Source organism: Cutaneotrichosporon oleaginosum, assembly GCF_008065305.1.
Source record: "Cutaneotrichosporon oleaginosum strain ATCC 20508 chromosome Unknown ATCC20508_contig02, whole genome shotgun sequence".
In the NCBI taxonomy this organism is placed as follows: domain Eukaryota; kingdom Fungi; phylum Basidiomycota; class Tremellomycetes; order Trichosporonales; family Trichosporonaceae; genus Cutaneotrichosporon; species Cutaneotrichosporon oleaginosum.
In genome coordinates, this window is record NW_027072171.1 from 114,406 (window position 1) to 139,001 (window position 24,596).

The 24,596-nt window shown below is 61.4% G+C and overlaps 9 protein-coding genes across 9 annotated transcripts; 6 read left to right on the forward strand and 3 right to left on the reverse strand.

The window, feature by feature from the left end:
• Positions 1-1,544: 1,544 nt before the first annotated feature.
• Positions 1,545-6,759, forward strand: COLE_01727 (uncharacterized protein; the record flags this gene model as incomplete). Its single annotated transcript, XM_018425595.1, has 4 exons — positions 1,545-4,543; positions 4,578-4,693; positions 4,733-5,249; positions 5,286-6,759. The coding sequence occupies 4 exons, from the start codon at positions 1,545-1,547 to the stop codon at positions 6,757-6,759; spliced, it is 5,106 nt and encodes a 1,701-aa protein (XP_018275625.1).
• A 125-nt stretch (positions 6,760-6,884) lies between these two features.
• Positions 6,885-8,331, reverse strand: COLE_01728 (uncharacterized protein; the record flags this gene model as incomplete). Its single annotated transcript, XM_018421570.2, has 5 exons — positions 6,885-6,941; positions 6,981-7,046; positions 7,080-7,590; positions 7,621-8,225; positions 8,257-8,331. The coding sequence occupies 5 exons, from the start codon at positions 8,329-8,331 to the stop codon at positions 6,885-6,887; spliced, it is 1,314 nt and encodes a 437-aa protein (XP_018275626.1).
• A 485-nt stretch (positions 8,332-8,816) lies between these two features.
• COLE_01729 (uncharacterized protein) lies at positions 8,817-10,025 on the forward strand (the record flags this gene model as incomplete). Its single annotated transcript, XM_018421571.2, has 3 exons — positions 8,817-8,882; positions 8,917-9,718; positions 9,754-10,025. 3 exons carry the CDS (start codon positions 8,817-8,819, stop codon positions 10,023-10,025), a joined length of 1,140 nt encoding a protein of 379 aa, XP_018275627.1.
• A 2,585-nt stretch (positions 10,026-12,610) lies between these two features.
• Positions 12,611-13,947, reverse strand: COLE_01730 (uncharacterized protein; the record flags this gene model as incomplete). The annotated part of the gene is made up of 2 exons (XM_018424891.2): positions 12,611-13,802; positions 13,841-13,947. 2 exons carry the CDS (start codon positions 13,945-13,947, stop codon positions 12,611-12,613), a joined length of 1,299 nt encoding a protein of 432 aa, XP_018275628.2.
• A 2,010-nt stretch (positions 13,948-15,957) lies between these two features.
• COLE_01731 (uncharacterized protein) lies at positions 15,958-17,565 on the forward strand (the record flags this gene model as incomplete). The annotated part of the gene is made up of 4 exons (XM_018419934.2): positions 15,958-16,230; positions 16,278-16,820; positions 16,870-17,161; positions 17,207-17,565. The coding sequence occupies 4 exons, from the start codon at positions 15,958-15,960 to the stop codon at positions 17,563-17,565; spliced, it is 1,467 nt and encodes a 488-aa protein (XP_018275629.1).
• A 317-nt stretch (positions 17,566-17,882) lies between these two features.
• Positions 17,883-19,617, reverse strand: COLE_01732 (uncharacterized protein; the record flags this gene model as incomplete). Its single annotated transcript, XM_018419933.2, has 6 exons — positions 17,883-18,042; positions 18,078-18,570; positions 18,606-18,847; positions 18,887-19,057; positions 19,100-19,533; positions 19,573-19,617. The coding sequence occupies 6 exons, from the start codon at positions 19,615-19,617 to the stop codon at positions 17,883-17,885; spliced, it is 1,545 nt and encodes a 514-aa protein (XP_018275630.1).
• A 517-nt stretch (positions 19,618-20,134) lies between these two features.
• COLE_01733 (uncharacterized protein) lies at positions 20,135-21,346 on the forward strand (the record flags this gene model as incomplete). The annotated part of the gene is made up of 1 exon (XM_018425596.1): positions 20,135-21,346. The coding sequence occupies one exon, from the start codon at positions 20,135-20,137 to the stop codon at positions 21,344-21,346; it is 1,212 nt and encodes a 403-aa protein (XP_018275631.1).
• Positions 21,347-21,550: 204 nt separating this feature from the next.
• On the forward strand, positions 21,551-22,393 carry COLE_01734 (uncharacterized protein; the record flags this gene model as incomplete). Its single annotated transcript, XM_018425597.1, has 1 exon — positions 21,551-22,393. One exon carries the CDS (start codon positions 21,551-21,553, stop codon positions 22,391-22,393), a length of 843 nt encoding a protein of 280 aa, XP_018275632.1.
• Positions 22,394-23,365: 972 nt separating this feature from the next.
• On the forward strand, positions 23,366-24,581 carry COLE_01735 (uncharacterized protein; the record flags this gene model as incomplete). The annotated part of the gene is made up of 2 exons (XM_018421007.2): positions 23,366-23,680; positions 23,715-24,581. The coding sequence occupies 2 exons, from the start codon at positions 23,366-23,368 to the stop codon at positions 24,579-24,581; spliced, it is 1,182 nt and encodes a 393-aa protein (XP_018275633.2).
• Between the last annotated feature and the right edge of the window lie 15 nt (positions 24,582-24,596).

The window sequence follows — 24,596 nt, forward strand, 5'->3', positions numbered from 1 at the left end:
ACTCGTGGATGGTTGACAAGGATGGAAAGATGAATGAAGAAGAGATGGAGACGAGGTGGAACAAAGGTTGGCATCAACATGCACTCTGATCGAGGCGACGGGGGGTGTGTGCCGTGTGTGGGTGGCCTGCCTGGGTGAATTTGCTTCCGCTTCCTTCACTGCACCCAGTGCGACGCGCGGCGCGAGGTGGTCCACAGACTGAATTGGAATTTACTTCCGTCCCACGCGACAAGGCCCTCCACCAGGATCACCAGCCCACAAGGGATACTGCCGCAAATCGCCGAGAGTGGCGGCGGCGGCGGAGGCGAGCGGCGACGCGTCAGGTTTTAGGCGTGCGTCATAGATGGCAGAATTGACAATACGCAATACGCGTGGATTTGATCCCGGCTCTGAGGCTGTGGCAACTGTTATTGCGCGGCTTGTGGCCAATTCACCAATTAAGCCAGAGGATCAAAATCAAAGACATCCGTCATCCCCTCCACTCCATCCCCTCCTCCTCGGCCCCGCTAGCCCGCTTGCGCTCTCCCGCTCAATCCACTTGCTTGGCTCAACCCTTCAAGGCCTCGGCGCTCGAGCACTCTCCTACTCCCGACGGCAACGCTCCGATCACCCTCCGACGCTCTCGTTCTTAGGTCCCTTGTCACCTCGTCACCTCGTCACCTCGTCACCTCGTCACCTCGTCACCTCGTCACCACGCCGCCGGCCCCGCCACCCCCCCCTTACCATCAGGACTGCCTACTTCACACGCGCCTACCTCGACACTTTCCCCCCCCCGCGCCTCCCGTCCTGCTCGCCTTGCCAGGCCATCGCTCGCCACACGCGCCTTTCGGCCAGCTCACCGATCATTCAACTGGGATTAGGCGCGTGAGATTGAAGTGGTGATTCCATTCATTCGGAACATCCACCCTCCTCACCCTCTAGCGTGTTTGGTCACCACCCAACCTTTGGTCCTCCATCCACTGACCGAAGCGCCCATACCTTTATCTAATCAACGGCAAACTCGTCAAGCATCCCCCTCGTCCCTCACCACCGCTGTCAGCAACCACCCCTCCTCTTGTGCTCGCCCTCCTCGCCAAGCGCCCCCCTCACCCTCCCTCCTCATCACCCTGCCCCTGCGACTTGTTTGGTCCGTGACTCGCCTTTACCCATCTCCGGTGTCGTGTCCGCCACACCACTCCTCATACTATCCCGCCGGACGCTCACCATCCTGTCTCGACGCGCAACACTCCCAAGAGTGCTGCTAGCATAGTTTGTCAATGTAAGTCCCGGCATCTGCTGAAGGCGTTCACACTCGCTGACGCGCCTTTCCACGGCTTGACCATACAACCCATTTCATCGCATCCCGCGCCACCTCGTCACTCACCTTGACCCCCACAGACCTCTTCCTGCCCTCTAGTCGCCGCACCGGGCCATCCGCCGGCGCGGTCTCGACCGCGACCTCTTACAGCTCGACGGCCGGCCTAAGGGGCCGGCCTTCGCGCACGCGCGTCTCGGTATGTCTCTGATCACTTTCAAGTTGACCACCACTTACACCAGTCGCCGCAATGTCTACGCCGCAACCGCCTCAACCGTCACCATCTCCCGTGCAGGCAAACGGCGTACCCGGCTTCCAGTTCAATCCGTTTCAACAGCTACAAAACGCCGGCGCGATGGACCCACGACTGTTCCAGCAACAGCAGCCGCAGATGGGCGTGGGCATGCAGAATTCGACCATACCAAATCGGCCAGGTGACCAGGAAGCGCAGTCGCAACAGCTACCACAACAGTTCCAGCAACAGTTTCCGCAAATGATGCAAGGGTTGCAGGGAGGCATGCGGCCTCCCTTCAACACTGCCAACCTTCCGCCCCAACAGCAAATGATGCTCATGCAACGGTTGATGCAGGCGCAGCAACAGCAGCAGCAACAGCAACAGCAGCAACAACAGCAACAACAGCAGCAACAGCAACAACCACAACAGCAACAGATGGGGCAATCGAACCTACACATGGCAATGGCGGCGCTGCAAGCGCAGCAAGCGCAGGGAGGAGGGAATCCTAACCCGCAAATGCTGGCCGCCTTGGCTGCCATGCGCAATATGCCTCCTGGTGGCGGACAGATGAGTGCACCGCAACAGGCCCTCCTCGCGCAGATCGCAGCCAACAACCCGGCCATGCAAGGTGGCCCTTCCGCCGCTGCGGCGCTGCAGACGCAGAGGTTGCAACAGTTCATGCAGCAGCAAATGCAGCATCAACAACAGCAACAGCAGCAGCAGCAGTCGCAGCAGCAGCAACAGCAGCTTGGCCTTCAAGGCCAGCAGCTCCAGCAGCAGCAGCATGGTGGACCGCAACAGCCACAGCAGCCCCAACCAGGTCAGCCTGGCGGCGTCATGACACCAGAGATGGCTCGTCTGCAGATGCAAGGGCGACAGTCTCCGGCTAGCGGGTCGCCCGCCCGTCCTCCTGGTTCGATGCCGCCACCTGCGCTCCCCCCCGGTGCTTCACCGCGGCCACCTGCCATGGCCCCTCCGGGCCAGCAGCAAGGCCATCCACCAGGGCAGCAACCGCCACGGTTCTCGTTGACTCCACAACAACAGCAAATGATCGCCTCACAAAGAATGGCCATGATGAACTCGCCACAGTTCAAGGCACTGTCTCCACAGGCCCAACAGCAGCAGTTGGTGCTGATGCAGCAGAACATGTTGCGCGTATTGTTCCAGCAGCAGCAGCAGCAGCAACAGCAGCAGCAACTGGCCGCCCAGCAGCAGTCCGCCCAACAGCCTCAAACGCCTGCCCAGCAACAGCAGCAGCCTCCTCAGCAGTCTCCGACCCTAACCCAAACCCATCAGAGTCCTATCCCCGCATCCAGCATCCCACAACACCTCGCGCCGAACCGTCCCGGCTCGGCCGCTTCTCAAAGAGCACCGTCTCCTCATCCGTCAATAGGCGGGCCAGGATCACCTGCCGTTCGCCCCATCGCCGCCACGCCCCCGCCTCAAGCCGGGACTCCTGCCCCAGGCATGTCTTCAACACCAGCACCTGCCGCGGCATCTCCCGCGTTATCGCATCACTCTCACCCTGCCTCTACCCCTCAGCAGCACCAGCCGTCTGCATCTCCCATGCCGCCAGGAGGGCCCGACGGCAACAGGACGCCGTCGGTCCAGCCCATGGGCGTCAGCGTCAATGGCCCGGCGGGTCCAAACGGCATGCCCAGCTTCCCCGGACAGCCTTCGCAACAGGCCATGCACGCAATGCAGGCCATGCAAGCCATGCAGCAACAGCAGGGTCTTCAAATGAGTCCGCACAATGGCAATCTACCTCGCCCGTTCCCACCTGGCATGATGCCCGCCGGTATCCCCCCTGGGGCAGTGCAGAACATGACACCAGCCCAGAGGCAGCAAATGGCTCAGGCTTTGGGTTATTTCTCGCAAGTTGGGCAGGGCCAACAGCCTGGCGGACCACCCGGCCCTCCACCAGCGGGTCAATCGCCAGTGCGGCCACCAGAAGGGCAAGGTGGTCCGCTTGGGATGATGCCACAGTTCCGTCAGCTGGATGATCTCAAGGACATCAATCCCAACGAGTTCCCATTCAACCCGCAGCTGCTGACCGTTCTACCTCAGCTAACCAACCCTCAATGGCGCGAGCAAATGCAACAGCGGAGTCCTCAGCACTTCCACGAGCTGGTCTCCATCTCACATCGGATCCACACTGGCCAAATTGCCCCCGCCATGCTGCAAAAGATGCAAAAGTACTACGGGGCGATGCAGGCCTTCCAGGCCCAACGAGCACAGCAAGGACAGCCACCCATGGGTCCTCAAGGACAGCCTATGGGCTTCCCTCCACACCCAGGCATGCCGCAGCCACCGATGGGCGGCCTGCAGAGCGGACCTCTCCCGCCAGGTGGTATGCCTCCGGGACAACAGCAGCAGCGCCCTTGGCTTCCCCAGCAAGGTTCAGCATCTCCGGCAACTCCCTCGGCTCGCCCTCCGCCAGCGCACATAGCTCCGGGTTCTGTGCCACCGGAGTCGCCTGCCTCTGCCCACGGTCGGCGGGCTGGCAAGCAGGAGAAGCAGCGCGAGAGCACGATGCCTCCACCCACCTTTATACCGTCGCACGGCACCCCTGGCCGACCACCAGCGCCAGAAACTCCGGCAGCCCCTCAACCGCCGCAGCCGGGTGCACTGCCCGTCAAGGAGTGGGAGGGCCACGTGAAGCTCGAGCTCCCCATCACCCAGATCACTCCGCTTCCCATCGATGATATCGACGAGAGGGTAGACCCCACCTTTGATGGCAAGCTGCCCGAATTATCGGAGAGCGAGAAGGAAGAGATCAAGCTGTCCATGCAGCGCGACAAGGACTTTGCCGCCAGCATACCGGAACACCGCAAGAAAACCGGAGCTAAGATGGCGCGCTGGAAGGACAACGAGGAGCGTTCTACCCCTTGGTGGATGCTGCGCAAGGGCGAGACCGTACCCCCTCGGGCTGTAGGTGGCAGGTTAGCCATCCTTTACCCGGCCGACAAGGCTGCGCAGAGGTTGAAAGCTCGCAAGCGCCGCGAGATCCGATTGTTTGTCGCTCGCTTGAAATTTAGCTGACTTTAGCACCCCTGAGCAACTCAAGTCTATGGCCGAGGTGGAGGACCACTGCGTGCCAGTCCGTCTCGAGCTTGAGCACGACCACCATCGGTTCAGCGACACGTTTATGTGGAACTGCTCTGGTGAGCATCGCTGCTTTGACTCCCTCCCGCTTACCCTAGACACTGTGGTGACTCCGGAGCTCTTCGCGCAATCATTGTGCGATGACTTCAAGCTGCCGCCCACCCAGTTCGTGCCCAAAATCGTTGCTGCGATCAAGGAACGCGTGCGCGAGTACCAAGATCAGGTCCTACCGATCCAGCCAGCTGTGGACGTCTCCGGCAAGGGCAGTCTTGACGAGGACGAGGGCCAGGCTATCCTTGAAACCTTCCGCCGCGCTCACGAGGCGGATGACGAGGAGATCAAGACGGACGAGGGCGCCGACGAGGACGACTCACACATCCGCATCGTGGCCTTCGACGACGATGACGATGACAAGGTCATGACCGTTGAGGAGGCGATGGTTTGCATGCCGCCGCCCTCCGACGACAATGAGTTGCGCATTCTCATCAAGCTCGACATCATGGTCGGCACCCAGAACCTCTCGGACACGTTTGAATGGGACCTAAACTCGACTGTGCCACCGGAAGAGTTTGCCGCGTCCTACTGCCGTGACTTGGGGTTGAACGGCGAGTTTGTGTAAGTCGCTTAGGGATGGGCATCTGCTGACTGAAGTACTGCGATTGCCCACGATATCCACGAGCAAATCGTGACTCACCAGCGGTCTCTATTCCTTGTCGGTCACACCCACGGTGCGGGGTACATCCACAATGACGACGTGCGCAGTGCATTCCAGCCACCTCTTACGTGTGCGTTGCGCAAGGAGGACTTGGCCATGGCGCAGTTTACCCCCGTTCTCGCCAACTTCAGCGAGGCCGATGTGCAGGCGATCGAGAAGGAGCGCGAACGCGAACGCAAGCGGAGCAAGCGCCACACGCGTGGCCGTCGTGGAGTTGTCCTCCCAGACCGCGAGCCTCTCAAGACAATGCGCACGCTGCTCCATCCCACCATCGATCCGAACGCTCCGATCCCCGAGCCGGTGGTAGTTGCCCCGACGATCAGCAGCACACGTCGTGCGGCTGCTATCGCGGCGCAAGCGAACATCCAGGTGTCGCTGCAGGATATCCCCATCCCCGACCGGCCAGCATCCCCGCCGCAGGTCCACCACCTGCGCGGCGCTCACAAGAAGCAGTCGCTTCCCAGATTCTCGCGTGGGGCGTCACGAGCCTCGCCGAGCTCGACGCGTGAGGGCTCGGTCGTCAATGGCGATCACACGCCAACGATCGGGTTCAAGCGACACCTCCGCGAGGATTCTGAGGATCTCAGCTCTCCCATCCCCCCACGCAAGCGGCACAATGGGCGTGTGGCGGACAGCCCGGACCTGGACGATGAGATGGGTGAGGATCAGCCTCCACGCGCTGTGCAGAAGGCGCCCTCCCCTGTGCCTGTCAAGCAGTGGCACTGCAAACACTGTGGCGTGCCGGAGACGCTCGCTGGCGTCAAGATGAAGGACGTGAACGGGCAGCTGGATCTGTGCGCAAAGTGTGGCAACCATCTGCAGCGCACCGGGCGCAAGCGCAACGTCGATTACAACGAGGACGAGGAGTACCACCGACTGCTGGACTCTGGGCCGAACTCGGGCGCTACTTCGCCATCAGCCTTCGACCTTCCCGCTCCCAGTCCGCGAAAACGTCCGGCGGACGAGAGCGGGTCGAGTTCGTCAGGGTCAGACAGCGACAGTGATGACTACGACGACTCTGCAGAACGCAAACGCAAGCGGGCCAAGCTCGCAGCCGCCAAGGCGACCAGCAAGCCAAAGAAGGAGACGCCGGCGCCCGCCACGCCCGCCACCCCCGTCGCGGCGCAGCATGGCCTGCCCCCCGATGGGCCGCAGCCGCCGGCGTGGGCGCGCCAAGCCCTCGTCAACATGAACACGAAGTATCCCGGCTCGCGGTTCGTATTCACGATGAAGGCGCGCCCTGCGGACCAGCCTCAGGCCGAACCGCAGTGGCGCGTCAAGTGTCCCGACTGCCCGGGCAAGATCTACACGCTCGGGCCGGGGGAGACGCTCGACAACTTTGAGGCGCACGCAAAGTACAAGACGCACACGGCGAATGTGCAGCAGCGCATCGCGACGCACGGGTATTAGGGGGGGGAGGGTGATCGTTCCGGGATGCCATACCTAGGGTATAGAGCCATGTAGCCTCGACATGCATGTTTTCAGATTACGGTGTGTGCTATGTGGATGGGTGGTTGTGAGGAGTGAGGGTGGGCTCATGCCGTGATGGCCCGCCCCTCAGGCTTGACCTTTGTCGCGGTCCAAAATGCACACTGCGGTCAGCGCACCAGCCATGCAGCAGCCGAGCTTACGTTGTATACGTGCTCCAGCATAGAGTCGGGTACGCCCGTATACGTCGATGAGATGGTGCGTTCGTTCTGGTGTCAGCGCGCGCCAATACCAACACGTACCGAGATTTCGAACCCGACCATGCGCGCGAGCGCCTTGACCTCGTCGAGACTGAGCTCGATCGAGCCCTCGCCCTTGGGCGACGTCCCTGCGTTCTCGAAGTGCCACAGCAGAGGGCCGACGTTGATCCACACCCCGCCGTCCGCCAACAGGCCATGGATGATGCGGAGGTAATTGAGGACGTTGCGCGCGGTATCAATGAAGAAACACGTCACGACAGCTCCCCACCGGCCACGCTGGTTGATGCGGCCGTGTTCTTCCTCATCTTCCTCATCTCTAACCTGCGCGCCATGCCCATTCCCCTCCTCTTCCCCATCGCCAAACCAGTGCGTCGGACCATACACCTCCTCAAAGTCGCCCGCGACGAGGCTGAACCAGCCGCGCCCGCCAAGGATGTCGGCGGGCACGACGTCTGGCACGCGCACGCTGCGCAGCAGCCCATGCTCCGTCGACGAGTGGTTCGAGAAACTGTGCAGCCACGGAAAGATCGTGTGCTCGCCTACGCGCGTCGACCTGCGTCAGCTCCCTCGCGGGTGTACGCACTGGTTGAGCGCAAAGTGGCTCCCGATGAGCATGTACGTGCTGAACTCGTTGCCCTGTGCCCAGAAGCCTCGCGCCGCGATCTCCATCGCGAGCCGCCCCAGCCCGCAGCCGGGCACGAGGACTTTGACGTCCCCGCGCCCCGCGGCGGGGAAGTGTGCGTCCAGCGCAGCAAGAATCGGCGCGTAGCATGCGTCGCGCTCAGCGCGGCCCTCGACCGCCCAGTCGCGCACAAAGGAGCGCAGCGTGCTCCGCACCTTGTCCTGCCGCAGGTCGCGCTCCGCGGCCGCCGTCTTTCCCGCCGGCGCAGGCCCGTCCGCATGGCCGTGCGCGTGTCCATGTCCGTGACCATGTCCGTGTCCGTGTCCGTGTCCGTGCCCATCACCATCGCCGTCCAGCGACTCGTCGTCTCGCCCCGCCCCCTCCGGCTCGGCCAGCATGTCCGCGAACACCGGGTCGGCGATCATGAGATCGATGAATTCCGCGTTAAGGCGGATCCCCTCGTCCACGGCCTCAAGCTTCTCGCGGTATCCGAGCGTCTCGAAGACGTCGCGCGCGTCGCGCGGCAGAGCGAGGAACGCCATCCGGCGCGCATGGTTGGCCGAGAGCTGTCGTCAGATCGGTCAGAGCGAAACGCACGTGGTACTGCATGTATCCGTCGAATGCGCGCAGCACATCGCGCCAGTGGGCGCGCTCTTCGGGCGAGTTGGCCATGGTGTGGCTGTCGACGTTTCAGAGACTTTGTTGATGAGGAGAGCAGTTGGCTCTAGCTTGGGCGCGCGATAGCAATTAGATCTTGGACAGGCACGCGTGCGGATCGCGTGGACTGACGTCGGGCACAAGGTCAGGAATCGGGCCGTTTGTCGTTCTTCATCCCCTCTCATTGACGTCGGTGGCAGTTCGCGCGGCCCTCGTTTTGTCGCGGAGCAAGCTTGCTTCGCATCGTTGAGCACCCCGAAGAACATTGGATCAAGGTACTGTGGTCTCGAAGCAGAGCCGCTCGGGAAGTTAGCGGAAGGTTGCAGCTGCCGACGGTGACCCGGGCCGGCCGAGGCACGGGCCGTTACCAACCGCGCCATGCCGGACGTCGCGCACGAGATATTAGCCTCGGCCCGATCTTGCCAGTGACGCATACTTAGTACATAGACGGCAGGGCTTGAGATGACTCAGATACTGACACTCTCGACCTACCACTCATCATGGCACCGCACACGATCCGCTGGGGCATCATTTCGACCGGGGGCATCGCGACGACCTTCGCAAAGGTGAGAGCGGGTGCCGCCGCACCACTGACTCCAGGACCTGTTGGTGGACCCGACGACGCGCAACGTTCACGACGTCGCGCACAAAATTGCGGCGGTCGGCTCGCGCTCCGTCGCGTCCGCCCAGGCGTTCATCGACAAGCTGAAGAGCTTCTCGGGACCGAGCAGCTGGGGCGTGCAGCACGGCGGGCTCGACGGTGCCACGCCCTATGGCTCGTACGACGAGGTGTATGCCGACCCCTCCGTCGACGTCGTGTACATCGGCACGCCGCACCCGTTCCACCACCAGAACGCCAAGGCCGCCCTGCTCGCGGGCAAGCATGTGCTCTGCGAGAAGCCGTTTGTCATGGACCTCGCTGAGCTTGACGAGCTGATCGCCATCGCGAAGGAGAAGCGCGTCTTCCTCATGGAAGCAGTGTGGACGCGCTTCCAGCCCATCGCGTACGCTGTACAGGAGGTCCTGCGCTCGGGGAAGCTCGGCCGTCCGCGCCGCGTCACTGCCGAGCTGTCGTCGTGCATAAACATGGACGAGCTGGCGGACGACGACCGCATGATCGACCCCAAGCTTGGCGGCGGCCCGCTTCTCGACCTCGGACCGTATCCTGCCGTGTGGGGCATGCTGGTGCTCCACCAACATCCGCAGAACCAGGACAAGGAGCCGCAGGTTGTGGACTTCAGCCAGCGTATCTACAAACGCAACGGCATCGACGAGATGTCCGCGTTCACCGTCAGGTGGGAGGGGCTCGCCGAGGCGCGCCTCCTGACCGACTTCACGGCGTGCACACCGCTCGACAACGCCTGTGTTGTCGACTGTGAAAAGGCGCAGCTTATCATCGACCGTAGGTTCAGCACGCGTTTCCGCTGACTCGGACAGACCCTCTCTATCGCCCCGAGCGCTTCCGTATTGTGCCTCACGCGGGCAGCACCGACGATATCCCGAAGGAGACAGAGCACCGGTACCCTGTCCCCGCCGGCAACGGGATGCACTACGAAGCGGACCACGTCGCGCGCTGTCTCCGCGACGGCAAGCTCGAGAGCGACCGCATGCCACTCACCGAGAGCCGCATCGTCCAGGGATGGTTCGACACAGTCCGTAAAGGCGGAAACTCGGTCCTCAAGGACTGGCCGCATACCGCCGGAAAGTGATTATAGCGATGTACATGTGGTGACTCTACAACTAGACCAAAGCCCAAACCCTACTCATACCAGAATGGGAGCCCCGACCTGCAACAGCGCCTGCTTCCAGTCCTCGCCGGCGCATACTGCGTCAAGCGTTGCGAGTGCTGCGCGCGGCCCAGCGCTGCCCTTCCAGCACAGACGCACCATGAACGTGCGGTACTGGCTTTGCTCTGGGGGCAGCGCCGACGTGGAGAGGATAAGAAGGGAAATGAGGAGCCCTGATTCAGTGCCCCATTTGATGACAGGGAACACCTGTAGAGCGTCGCGGACGCATTGCTGAGCTGTCAGCAGGGAGCCAACTCGTTCGCGTACCTGGATGCGGTAGTCCTCTATCGGATACTGGAAAACGTGACGCAGAAGGAGGACGCGGAGCGCGGCGTTTGCGAGCTACGGTCAGCTATTGTCTGAATATCGACTCACCAGAGACCCGATGGCGACGCGCCGCGCTTGCCCGGGCAGCGAGGCGTAGCGGCTCATATCGTGCTCCAGCCTGTGTCCAAGAGTCGTGATCAGCTCGTCGGCCTCAAGTTGCGCGGCGAGCACCGAGGCTGTGTCGTGCCGCCTCGCCTGCTCCAGCAATGCGTAGACACGCATGAAGTCCTCTGCGCGCTCATAGGGTGCAGCGAATACGTTGTCGACGTCAGAAGAGCGCGGGCGGGTCGGCAGCGAATCAACAAGCGGCTTGAGCATCGGGCGGCCCAGCACAACGCCAATGCTGAAGTTGAACATGGTCTGCCACATCGATGCGAGAAGGACGAAGAACTGCTCGTGCTCAGTCGGGTGGTTGAGGGAGCGGAGGGCGACGGAGAATGCAGCGTACAGGCCCGGCAGGAGGCGTGTGTTGCCGTCAACGACCGCCAGGCCGACGAGCTGCGCGAAGGCGCCGAGGATGCGCTCGCGCTCCTCTGGGGCGGCGCGCGCAAACCCGTCCATCTTGGAAGCGATGAGCGTGTACGCGCGCTTGCGGCACGAGTGGGCGAGGTCGCGCCACACGCCCGAACCCTCGGTGCGGGTGCTGTCCATCAGGTTGGCGCGATGCGTCGCGGCCGTCGCCTTGATGGCGTGCAAGGCGGGGTTGTCGTCATTATTGCCACGCAGCGTGGACGATAGCGCAACGGGCACGAAGTGCTTCACGAAGGGGTTGTCGTGCGTGTCCAGCTCGATGGCGATGCTGATGGTGCTTTGCACATCGACGAAGTGGTGAATCAGGCGCGCGTCGGTGTCGCTCAATGTCTCGAGCGCCGCCTGCGGCACTGTGCCGCGCAGCGCGGCGCGCGTGTCCAGCGGCGCGTTGAAGCGTTGCTGAACAGAGTGCGGCTCGACGTTTGGGCTGTGCGACGGCTCGGTGCGCTCGGACGTCAGCGACTCTTGCGCATGCGCCGTGATGTATGCCATGCTAAAGTCAGCGATGCCTCGCATCCACTCACCCAGTGGTCATATCGGGCATTGACGCGCCAAAGAGGTCCTTGAGCAGGTCATCAAACGAGATGAACTCGTCCCCGACACCCAGGTCGATCTGGTCGAATGGGCTCACCGGCATCCCCATCGGCGGTGGCATGTCCGCTGGGATTGAGGGCACATTCGAGCTCGAGCTCGTGCTCGCGCCGGGTACTGCCGACGAGAAATCGTCGCTATTGAAGCCGTGCATCCCGCTACCGCTTGGCCCACTAGGCCCGCTTGCGGCATTCGGATAGCCCCCTCGGTGTTGCGGAGTTGAGCCCATGCTGCTCATGCTCACTCGGTGTTCGTCTGCGCGCGGTGTCGTCGCCCACATCGGCCCTGGCCCCATGCTCATCGTCGCGCCTGTGCGCATCCCGCTCATCGGGTGGCCGCTCGGGCTCGGCGTCGGCCCGTCGTCATAGCTCGTGTCGGACAACGCCGACGACATGTTGGAGCGGCGGCGGTTCCCCACGCTGGCCCCGAAGGGGCGGTCAAAGTCACACGCCGTGCGGCGGTTCATACACCGGCCACAGACGGGGCGCACCTCGTCGCACTGCGATTAGTACCCTGCGCGCTCGACGGCGCGGCCGATTTCCGGCCGTCCGGGCGCCAGACTCACCTTTTTCCGGTCCTATATGTCAGCGCGTCGCGCACAGTCTCAACCCACCCGGCGGCACTGGTTGCACCCTGTTCTGGAACGCCCGCGCGTCTGGCGGGTGGCTCCCATGTATGTTTCGTGGTCGTAAGAGAGCGGGGTCGTATGAGAGGGGTGATCGGGTGCGGCGGCGTATACTTAAGTTGAGCAAAGCCAGGAGAGCGAGCAGATTGCAGGTGGGCATGTGAACAGATCGCGGGACCTGGGACATGTGCGATCACCGCGATCGCTGTGGCAGCGAATAGCCGATCGGCACCGAGTGCCTCCTTGGCACTCATTTTCTATTTGACGTCACGTCTCCACTATCGCCATGGTTCAATGGAGCATTCATGAGCCTAATAGAACAGTCAGACAATACCTGGTTGGATAGAGAAAAATGCATTGATGAGTCTAAGATACAACTGATGACTACTGGCACAGGCCCAAAGTTAGAGTTCGCCTAGATTTCGCTCAGAGCCTAGGACTGGCGCTGCGAGTCGTACGCCATGACGGCGTCGAGGAGCACCTGGGTGCCGAGAGCACAGTCCTCAGCCGTGCACCACTCCTCAGGGTTGTGCGACAGGCCGTCCTTGCAGGGCACAAAGATCATGCCGGTGGGGCAGTGGAGGGCTGTCTGGCACGAGTCGTGGCCGGCACCGCTGTAGATGTCGCGGACGCGGTCCTGGCCAACGGCCGACTCGGCAGCGGCGCGGATGGCGCCGACACACGAGGGGTGGAACTTGGTCACGGGGAAAGCGGAAAGCTTGTTCCACTCTACGGTGCAGCCGCGCGCGGCGCTCCGGCAGATCTCGTCGGCGCGCGCGCGCAGGTCCTTCTCAAGCTCGTCGAGCTTGTCGTCGTCCATGTGCCGGATGTCCATGGAGAACTTGACGGTCTTAGCGACCGTGTTGATTGACCCGGGCTCGAGCGAGATGATACCGGTCGTCGCGAGACCGTCGTGCTTCACGGCGACATCGTTGGCGGCGGCGATGATGCGGGCCGCGACGAGCATGGCGTCCGAGCGCATGTCGAGCGGCGTCGTGCCGGCGTGCGAGTCGCGCCCCTTGACCACCATGTCGAACCACCGGTACCCCTGGCCGCCGATAACGACGCCGACCTTCTTCTCCTCGCGCTCGAGGATGGGACCCTGCTCAATGTGCAGCTCAAAGTGCGCACCGAGCTCTGTGTCCTTGTACGAGCACGGTACGTCGCCAAGGTAGCCGATGCGCTCGAGCTCGGACTTGACGGTCGCCTGCGGGTTGTGGATATCGGCGAGCGCGTAGCTCTGCTCGAGAGGCAGCACGTCGGCCCACACGCCCGAGCCGAACATGGAGGTGGGGAAGCGAGCGCCCTCCTCGTTCGTCCAGGTCACGGCAGCGACGGGGTACTCGGTCTCGATGTTGTTGTCCTTGAGAACGCGAAGGACCTCAATCGCGGCCATGACACCGATGATGCCGTCGTAGCGCCCGCCAGTGGGCTGGGTGTCGAGGTGCGAGCCCATCGCAGTCGGCGCGCCCTCCTTCTTGCCGGGACGGATGCCGAACATGTTGCCCATGGCGTCCACGACGACCTTGCACCCGAGGCGCTTGAGCTCGGCCGTAAACCAGTCGCGCACCTGCTTGTCCTCGTCGGACAGCGCGAGGCGGCACATGCCAGTCTCAATTTCCCCACTAAAGGTTAGCTACTGCAGTAGCCGAAGTGCACTTACGGTCCCCAGCGGTGGGCAGCGCCGATCTCGCACGTCTCATGGAGTGTAGCGTTGAGGCGCTTGGCGTCGACGCGCAGGTCTCCCGGCTGGTAGATAGTCTTGGTCATTGCGGATAGAGGTTTGGGTGATTCAGTGTGCAGTTGGGTGGGTGCTCCGCAAGACGCAAGATATATATGTAGCGACGTCGGCGTGCGATGCGCAAAGCCGTAACCGACCACGGAGCTTGGCGGAGGTCGCGCGGGCCGTTACACGAGATTGACTGGTAGACGGAGCAGGGTTGCCACCGCACCCAGAACGCGACGTCGTATGTCGTATCTGGAAAGGTGGCCAGCCACATGTCAGCGGCAGGCACATACGACATCCTTCTGCCGCTTCATACTCTGCGTTCTGCCTGATCCGACGCAGGCATCGTCAGTATCGACGTTCGCGTCACCCGGCGCTCTGTGCTGTATCCGATGACCCCGGACCGATAAGGAATACCCGATGCGGGGTGCATTCCAGTGGTGTCGTGTGAGAGATAGCGCTTGCCCACGCCTTCTGGTCGGATTGCGGATGCCCACCAAGATCATGCCGCATCGCGACGGTTGTCCCTGCACGCAGCGTCACGGAGCGACAGCGAAACGCGATTCGGTATAATGGTCGTCCGTATCCGAACTCATGCGACGCAGTAGTGTGGTGTGTCCTTACGCCGCTGGGCGCACAGCGAGCGTCGGAGGTGACCGACATTGGCTCAGTGGTTCTCAGTGTGTATTCCCCCATACCATTCGATCCTTACACGGCCTGAACAGTTCTAAGAGTAGGGGATAGCGGAAGGGCGCTCGGCTCCCCACGGTTCTTGATCGTGGGAACTTAGAACCAGCGGTGTGTGTGTATAGGCTTGTGCTTCCTTCGTGACGCGTGTGGCGCCACATCCAGTAGGTGCCACCCTCAAAGACCCATGGCTCGTTCTCCCAGATTGCTAATCATGCAGCGCCTTGCTTGATAACTTCTTTTTAGGCCTACATGATAACGCTCTACAGAGGTCGCATGTGAGTGCTCTCGTCTCGCAGATGGCTACTGATGATTTCTCCGGAATTGCCTCGATTGTCTGGTGGTCTGATGACAGTTCCTCACAGAATGATTTCCCACTGTTCCACCCAGGCTTCGAGGCTCGATGGGAAACCCGTTTGTATGACGCATGTACCATATGTCTAGCCACAAGCGACGATACGATGCACTTCACTGCCACAGGCGCCTCACCACTCGGTCAGGCTGCTCATGAAACGGTCTCGTGAAAGGGGAGAAGCACTCGCGGTCGCAACGACCTGTCGGCCTCCTCCGGCACGCACCGTATCGGCGAAGCCAGCTCCTTCGTGTATCTTCTCGAGATGGCAGCACTGTGGGGGGTCACTCGCCTCGCACACGCCAGATAGCCGAGAGCACCAGGCGGCATCGCCCAACGAGGATGGGCGCTTCACAGTTGCGGCAGGGAGGGCTCACGCGTAAGCGATGGGATGCTGCCTCTTGAACGGCATTACCAGTGACCGTCTGTGTGTTGGGTAGATTGTCGTATGGATCACCGCCACACTTCCGCGGAGTCACCGGCTTAATGGGGTGTAACAGACGATTTGTTGTGGCTGAGCCAATGAACTGGCTCACGTCAGCGCCACAAGGGCGACAACTTGACGCTATGTCAGTCTTCAGCACAACCACACGAGTGGAAGCGTTATCTAGCTGCATGTAACGCCTGAAGCTCGCGCTTAATCCATATCGTTTCTGCCAAGTGCAACGCCGTACAGCAAGATACGTATACGCGCCGCCGTATCGTGGTCATGTGATAGGAGGCGTTCGGCGAGGTGGTGCGCGTATGGCGTCTAAACCGTATGTTGGGCAGCTGACGCAGGGCTTTCCCCGGCAGGCCCGGCAGGCCCGACTGAGCCCCACTTCAGGGCTTTTCAAGACAAAGCTACTCCAACGATCGCAGCGAGATAACATCCCCAAGTCCCCCATATCCCCGTGGTCGCACCGGCGACGCCAAGACTGACGGTGGGCACATGGCGAGCAGGTGATGCTTAAATACCTCTCGGCAGGCGATAGCATACCTCCATCCCCCTCCATCTCCCCCATCTCCTCCCGGCATGACCTCCAGCAAGAGCTCGTCCATGCCCGAACTGTCCGAGAAGGGCGTTGTGCAGACACTGCCAGCGCCCGTCGACAACCCTCGCGGCGATGCTCAGCTGCAGCGTGCCCTGCGCAAGGTTGACTACCGCCTCATTCCGCCTCTCGCAATCCTTTATCTCTTCTCATACCTTGACCGAGGCTCGCTGGCCAATGCCTCGATCTTCGGCATCAAGGAGGACCTCGGCCTCAGCCCCGCGCAGTACAATATGCTCGTCACCGTCTTCTTCTTCGTGAGTGGCGATGCTCTATCCCTTTTCGAGAGTCTGGCTGACATCAGACATATGGTGGTATGGAAATCCCCGGCGGCATCATCCTCTCCTACGTCAAGCCCAAGTACTGGATCGCAGCCATCTGCTGTGCCTGGGGCATTGTCATGACCTGTTCCGGTTTCGTGCAGAACTACGGGGGCGCGATCGCTGCGCGCCTCTTCCTCGGTATCACTGAAGCGTCCTTCTTCCCCTCGGCCCTCGTCCTCGTCGGCAACTGGTACCCGCGCCTGCAGTTCCAGACGCGTATCACGGCCTTCTACGTTATCGGCGTCTTCAGCGGCGCCTTCTCCGGTCTCCTCGCCTACGGCATCCACTACATGGACGGCGCTGCCGGCCTCGAGTCCTGGCGCTGGATCTTCATTCTCGAGGGCATTGCCACTGTCGTTCTCTCGTCGCTCATTCTCATTTTCCTGCCTAACGACCCCGAGAGCTCCAAGTGGCTCACCCGCTCCGAGAAGGACGCCATCCTCGCCAACAACAGTGCAGAGGGCAACGACGGCCACAGCCACTTCCAGTGGAAGTACCTCAAGGATGTGGCGACCGACTACAAGGTAAGTTTTGGCGCAACAACTTTGATTGGGTGAAATGAGTTAATATCAGGTCCTTATGTGCACATGGCTTAGCAGCTCGGTCAACATCGTCACCTTTGGTTTCTCGTACAACCTGCCCTCGATTCTTGTGCAGATGGGCTACAAGGCCGAGATTGCTCAGCTCATGACTGTCCCCGTCTACGCCAGTGCGTGTGTCTTCACCCTCGCCTCAGGCATCTACTCGGACCGTCGCCAGGTGCGCTCGCACATGATCGTGGTCGGCTTCACGGGCGCCCTCGTCGGCCTTATCCTCCTCTACGTTCTCCCCAAGGACCGCAACCCCGGGGCGCGCTACGCTGGCTGTAAGTTTCCCTTCTATCCAATTGCTCAGCGATGCTAACAGACAGGCATGATCCTCATGTCCGGCATCTACATGTCGTTCCCTGGTACGCTCGCGTGGAACTCGAACAACGCCGAGAGCAAGGGCAAGCGCAACATCTCGATGGCGTTCCAGCTCACCATCGCGTCGCTCGCCACCGCCATCGGCACTAACTCGTATCTCGGCCGCGAGGCGCCATACTACCCCATCGGCTTCGGTCTCTCGATGGCCATGTGCGCCTCGTCCATTATCGTTGCCATTGCGCTCAACCTCCTCATCCGCCGCGAGAACCGCAAGCTGGACGTGGTCGAACGCGAGACAATGGCCGCCGGCACGCCTATGGACGAGGCTGAGCTCGTCAAGCTCCGCTTCCGCTACATCCTGTAAGGCAGGCAGCTGTTCCAAAATCAAGACTGTCAGGGTGCGGGTGAGAGTTGGAGAAGAGTGGTTGTGAGGAGGTATGTGGGTTGTCACGGGAGAGTAGAGGCCGAGGTTGTTGGGGAATGGTATAGTCGGCTCGATTGCGAACCGTCATTGGGTTTACGTTCATAGAAGGGGTAATGTGGCTAGAGCCGCAGCGCGCGAGCTGCTGAGCTAGTTGTACACTGGTAATTGCACATGCCATGATTCAAATGATAACTACCTGTTGTTGATGGAATCGTGTACAAGTTCACCTCTCAGCTGCCCCGTGGCAAGGACCTCAGCTAATCAGGAAAGACGTAGTCGAACAGCCTGTCCACGCAGTTCGGGTTCTCGCTCCCCTCGCGGAAGTGCTGGTAGGGGTCGGAGGGGCTGATTGCCGAATGGCACCGGTAGCAGAAGTGCGTGGAGCACAACGTGCATGTCATGTGGTTGCAGCCCTCGCTGGGGTCAATCCATGTTGTATCGCAGCCACTCACATCTTCTGAATGCTCGCACTGCAAGTAGGACACGTCGCGGCGTTGTCGCGCACCCACTGCCGGAATTTGGCCTCGCGGTCGTGTTCACGAATGAGGGCGTGGAGGGCCTCGGTGCCCTTGACGCCCAAGCGTTTCTCCATCCTCGCACGCGACTCCTCGTCGCCATCTTGGTACTCCTTGATTACGCCCTCGATGTCGCTGAACTGACATGGCGAGTGCACGCCGTGCCACACTGCCCGGCAGACAAGGCAGAAGGTGTAGTGGCACTTTGGGCACCTGCGGCAGTTGTCCCACAAATTGCTGGCCTCGTCGGGGTCTGTGTCTTGCCTGATCTTCGTTTTTTCTGGCTTGCTTTCGGCTTCCGGGCGGCGGATGTCGAGGCGGATCACTTTGGACGGAATTTTAGGCGTTGCCTTTGGCGTCGCTGGAGTTGTCGTACTCGGCGGCACGGCTGCTTGGCATGCCTCACGCGGACAAAAGGTGTACTCGGGGTCTGAGTAAGTGCACTGCGGGGCGAATCAAGCTCACTTGAATCAACAAGCCGTTTCTCACTCAGCATCTGCCACCTGTCGGCCATCTCTTGCCCAACAACGGATGCCACTACTTCGGATCCGATGCCGTCGGCCCTCTGTTCAGCAAAAGCACCGGCAGCGTGGTCGACCTTCTCAGATGCACGCGCCTTCACACAATCGATACTCGGACAGGCGACGTTCTCGAGCGTCCCCTCCGTAATAGCAAGATTCCAAAAGGAGCTCAGGCAAGAGTAGCAACTGATGTGAGTGACAGCCCTGCGGGACTAGAAAACGTACAAAATGCACCCGCACTTCGGCAGCTGCACGCTCTTTTTACCCTTGCGGTTCTCGAAGCAGATAGCGCAGGAGAAAGCCGTCTCCTCAAAGTCTGCTCGGGCGACGGCGGCATCGTGCTTCTTCAGGAGAAGGTGGAAGGTGGACGGCGGCAAACGGGGCGGGGTTGACAGTCTGGCTGTCAGCATGGCTGTGCAGAGCTACGTGTTGACTCACACCAAGGCTTGGTCAGCGAGGAGGCCCACCTCAATGAGAAACTCGCCGCTCGCAAGCCACTCCCACCAGCTCCACAGCACGCCGACGCACTCGCCGCCAACTGCCTCATCCGCCCAGAACTTGCCCAAACGCTCTTGTGCGCATGTGAGGACCCGGCGACTCAGCCATGCTCCCGAGGCTGCTGGCAGTGGAGCGCGGAGGCTCACCACACGCGGCGGCTCGCTAGTGGGATAGGCGGAGGGAAGTTCAAGACGCGCCAACAATGGTGGCAGGCGGGTCAGAAGCAGATCGGCTGATGGTGGTGGAGAGGAGTGCGGCGTCCGCGGTGTTGTAAGCCGCGTTGGCGTAGGATGGGCAAGGGTGATTGGAACGCAGATGTCCAGTACGTATCCCGTGTCGCGGCGATTGGTTTCGATAAGGCCTGGGTAGATGGACTAAGGTCAGCTTGGTCATGTCGTGGGGATCCTTCTCACCTCCAGGGTGGTGAGCTCGTCCTCCTGCAGAGCGATGGCGTCCATTAGAGGGAGAGGGAAAGAAGTGGCGCAATGCACAAGATGAGATAGTCGGGCCTCGAGGTGTGAGTACAAGTTATCGACAAATGAACGGGAAGAGCAAGCGAGTCGAGAGAGAATGTTGGAGCAGAGTTGAGTCGGGGGCGAGTTCGAGTTGGGTGGCGATTGAGGGGAACAAGCCAGATCTAGTCATCTGTCTCGTACCCCGTGGGGAAGAGGCTGTTGCAGCTCATTCCGCTCACCGCCATCTCATCGCCGGTGCCACGATGAGGATGCTACATCATGCATCAAGGCAAAGCATAATACTGAGAGCGCCCACATTGTCGTCCTGGTTGCAGCGCGTGCGTGAGATTCATTCGATATCTATCTCCAATTGCTATCAAGACATATGTCCTGGAATGTCTCGGCGACCTCGCCGCGCGTCCCCCCGTGTCATCGAGGTGGTCCCCGAGGCTATATATCATCACCCACAAACCCATCCACTCCTCCCACATCTTACAGCGTTCCCACTCATCATTTCCCCATGTCCGCCTGCCTCCTTCCTCCCGACAGCGGAGCCCTGCCATATCGCGGCGTGATGCTCGACGTATGTCGTCACTTCCTGTCGATGTCCGAGGTTCGGCGCATGGTCGAAGCGCTCGCCCTGCTCAAAATGAACGTACTGCATCTGCACCTCAGCGACGACCAAGGGTGGCGCTTCGAGTCGCTCAAGTGGCCCAAGCTTACGACGCACGCCTCTACGCGCCCCAAGACCGTCGTGGGCCGCCCGGCAAACTACAGCAACCACGACCTGCACCCAGAGAACTACCTGAACCAGTACGATGACAAGGTGCACAGCGGATTCTACTCGCAGAACGAGCTGCGCGAGCTCGTCGCCTTCGCCAAGAGCAAGGGTATCACGGTCGTCCCCGAGATCGATATGCCAGGCCACATGCGTGCCGCTCGCGCCGCATATCCTGAGCTCGGGTACAACGGTGTGCAGCAGGAAGTCGCTTGCAGCTGGGGCATCTTTCCCGAGGTGCTGCGCGTGGATGAGCCCGGTATCCAGTTCGCCAAAGACATCCTCGGCGAGATCTGCGACGTATTCGACTCGCCATACATCCACATCGGCGGCGACGAGTGCCCCAAGGCCGAGTGGGCAGCGGCCGATACCGCCCGCAAGCAGGTGGAGCAGATGGATCTCGACCCCGACCACCTCGATAGCTACCATAAGCTGCAGGCGTGGTTCACGGGCGAGATGGCCGCCTTCCTGGCGTCCAAGGGGCGCAAGCTGTTGGGCTGGGACGAGATCCTCGACGGCGGCGCGCCGGACGGTGTCGTCGTCATGGCTTGGCGCGACTGGACGCACGCCGCGGAGCGAGCCACCAAAGCGGGCATCCCCGTGGTCCAGGCTCCCAGCCTGCTGTACTTTGACTACGCGCAGGGCCCAGAGAAGGACGAGCCGCTAGCGATCGGACCCGGCGCGACGCTCGAGCAGGTCTACGCCTTCGACCCGTTCAAGGGCGTCCCTGAGGAGCGTCGTGATCTCGTGCTCGGCACCCAGGCGCAGCTGTGGTCCGAGTACATCCCGACCCCGGAACATCTATGGTATATGGCTTTCCCGCGCCTCATTGCGCTGGCGGACGTCGCGTATCACGGAGAGAAGCGCGACAGCTACGAGGATTTCCTAAAGAAGCTGCCGGCGCGCGTGGAGGGGCTGAAGAAGCTGGGCATCGAGGGACACCCGCTGCCGTAGATTGCATTCATCGTGTGTTGCTGTGACGGCGTGGCTGGAGCGGGGAGTGCGTATGAGTGAATCCGTCGGATGTGCTGAAACGCGTTGGGGTATCTGGATCCGGTCGGTTGCTGCATACCACAAGCTTGACTCAATTATATTGCTGATTTCTGACTCGATCACCGTCATGCCTCTTAAGCTCAGAGTCACTCATCCGTATCCATCATGCCAAACATGCCCTCGTCCACCGCTTTGATTCACTACGCCGCCCGCGCGGGCGACCACAACGACCGCGCGATGGCGGCAACGCCGTACCTCGCCGCCGCGCTCGCCGCCCATCTCGGTGTCGCGCCGACTACTGTCGGCTCGCCATCTCCCAGCGATCCCTCGGGGTGGGACGCCGAGCTGGCCTTCGCTCTTCCGGCCTTCAAGGAGCTCGCCACTGCCCTGGACCGTGCGCTTGACGCAAAGCGGTACCCAGTGACGGCGTGCTCGCGCTGCGCGCCTGCCATCGCCACGCTCCCTGTCATCGCGCGTTACCACCCCGATGTGCTAGCAGTCTGGTTCGACGCGCACGCCGACCTAAACACGCCGGAAAACAGTGAAACCGCCTATCTCGGCGGTATGGCGCTTAGCGGCCCACTTGGAATGTGGGACTCGGGTCTCGGTGCCGGCCTCAAGTCTGCGGTCCTCGTCGGAGCGCGGGATATCGATGCAACAGAGACTCCAGTGATCGACGGCGAGCGCATCCGCCTCATTGCGCCCGGAGCCAACCTCGTCGAGGACCTCAAAAAGGCCGTGGCGGGCCACAAGGTCTACGTCCACCTCGACTGTGACGTGCTCAGCCCTGGTCAAATGCCTACAGACTACAAGGTTCCCGATGGGCTCAGCCTGGAGCAGCTCGGCGCGGCCATCGCTGCCATCGCGCAGGTGGCTGAGGTTGTCGGTGTTGAGATAGGAGAGCTGGAGACTGGAGAGACTGAAGAGGAAACGAAGGCCAAAGCGAAGAAGCTGGTGGAAACGGTGTCTCCTTTGCTCGTAGCGCAATACGGCCAGCAGGCCCAATGATGGAATTGAATGTGACACGGTGCACATAGAAGCAGCATGGAAACTGCCATATTTCCTGAATAACACGCCATCTCTCTTGGCCCGAGTCCAATTCACATCGACTCCAGCAGCCGTCTTTAGAATGTGGATTATTCAGCGCAACTGCCAGGAAATGGTCGATCGGCCACCTCTGACATGATCGATCGGTAATCTCAAAGTGACCGGCATTCCCCACAGCCAATAGGCACAGGCTTGCTTCGGTTACATCCCCACGCATTCTTGCCGGTGCGGGACCGCGTCTCAGCTACATCCATCCGCTCCTCTGATTCTTACCGACTTTTCTGTCTCGATACTACTACTAAACGCAGGCATCTTCAGCTTCTGCATCGACTACCTCTATCCCCCCACTCTTACCCAAGCTGGGCTCACGAGACTCCCCCACTCTCCCACATCTACGCTCCCTTTCCACACTCTCGCTCTCTCGACATGACCATTTACACCTCGGATGTCGCTCTCCCTGAGCTGCCACGCATTGACGTGTTCCGCTATCTCTTTCCGCAGGAGGCAGGCGATAGCCCCATCCCGCGGGAGGCGCGCAACCCCAACCACGTCTCGTACATCTGTGGCATGACCGGACGACAGCTGAAGCGCGGTGAGCTCGAGGAGAGCGCCAAACGTCTGGCCTGTGGTTTCAAGAAGCGTGACATTGTGCGCGGCGACACGGCGCTACTTCTCGGCCCCAACAGTCTTGACTGGATCATCGCCGCCTGGGGTATGCAGGCGGCTGGCGTGACTGTGTCGCCAGCCAACGTCGCGTATGGGCCGCAGGAGCTCGCACACCAGTTCAACGATTCGGGCAGCAAGGCCATCCTGATCGCTCCCATGCTTCTTCCTGTTCTCGAGAAGGCACGCCCGCTCTTCAAGAACGGCCTCAAGGACGAGCACATCATTCTTCTTAGCGGCACGGGCAACTTCCGCTCCATCTATGAGATCATGGACTGCCCCCGCCGCCCAGAACAGTTTGACGGTGCCGAGGCCGACGCCACAGCCTGGCTGTGCTACTCTTCCGGCACCACCGGCCTGCCCAAGGGTGTCATGAGCTCGCACTACAACATGACCAGCCAGATCCAGTGTGTCACGCCTTGCTACCCGGACCTCCGCCCGGGCAGAGACGCCATCCTGGGTGTGTTGCCGTTCAGCCACATCTTTGGCCTCATGGCCCTCATCCACCAGCCCCTCACGACGGGCACACCCGTCGTTGTCTTCCCCCGCTTTGACGAGATTGCCGTTCTTGAGGGCATCCAGAAGGTGAGCCTAATTCGGAGCTGCCGCTGATCCCCAGTACAAGATCACATACGGCATTGCCGTCCCACCGATCCTCCTCGTACTTGTGCACTCGCAGAACACGGCCAAGTACGACCTTACGTCGCTCAAGACAGTGCAGTCTGGCGCCGCGCCGCTGTCCGCCGAGCTCGCCATGGCGTTCGAGACCAAGTTCCCCCACTGCAGGATCGCGCAGGGATGGGGCCTCACTGAGACGTCGCCTACCATCACATACTGCAAGTCCGAGGACGCGGCGCTGCCGGACAAGAACGGCAACAACCGCAAGGGTTCCGTCGGGCGTCTCATCCCCTCGTACGAGCTGCGTCTGGTGGGCGACGACGGCAAGGACGTGCCTGAGGGTGAGCGTGGCGAGCTGTGGGTCGCAGGCCCTTCCGTTATGAAGGGCTACCACAATAACCCGGAGGCGACCGCCAAGACGATGGAGGGCAAGTGGTTCAAGACGGGCGACGTTGGCGTGCGCGACGACGAGGGGTGGTACTGGATCGTCGACCGTGTCAAGGAGCTCATCAAGTACAAGGGCTTCCAGGTGCCGCCGGCCGAGCTAGAGGCACTGCTCCTCACGCACCCCCAGCTCATGGACGCGGGTGTGGTGGGCGTGTACGACGAGTCGCAGGCGACCGAGCTGCCGCGTGCGTACGTCGTCGCCAAGCCTGGGGTCATCAAGAATGAGAAGGATAAGGTGCGCCTGCAGAAGGAGGTCGCCGAGTGGGTGCGCGAGCGTGTCGCGCAGCACAAGCGTCTCCGTGGGGGCGTCGTGATTCTCGACGCCATCCCCAAGTCGCCCTCCGGCAAGATCCTCCGCAAGGACCTCCGTGTGCAGGCGCAGAAGGAGCTCGAGGCGGAGAAGAGCAAGGCGAAGCTGTGAGCAGCGCGATTTTGT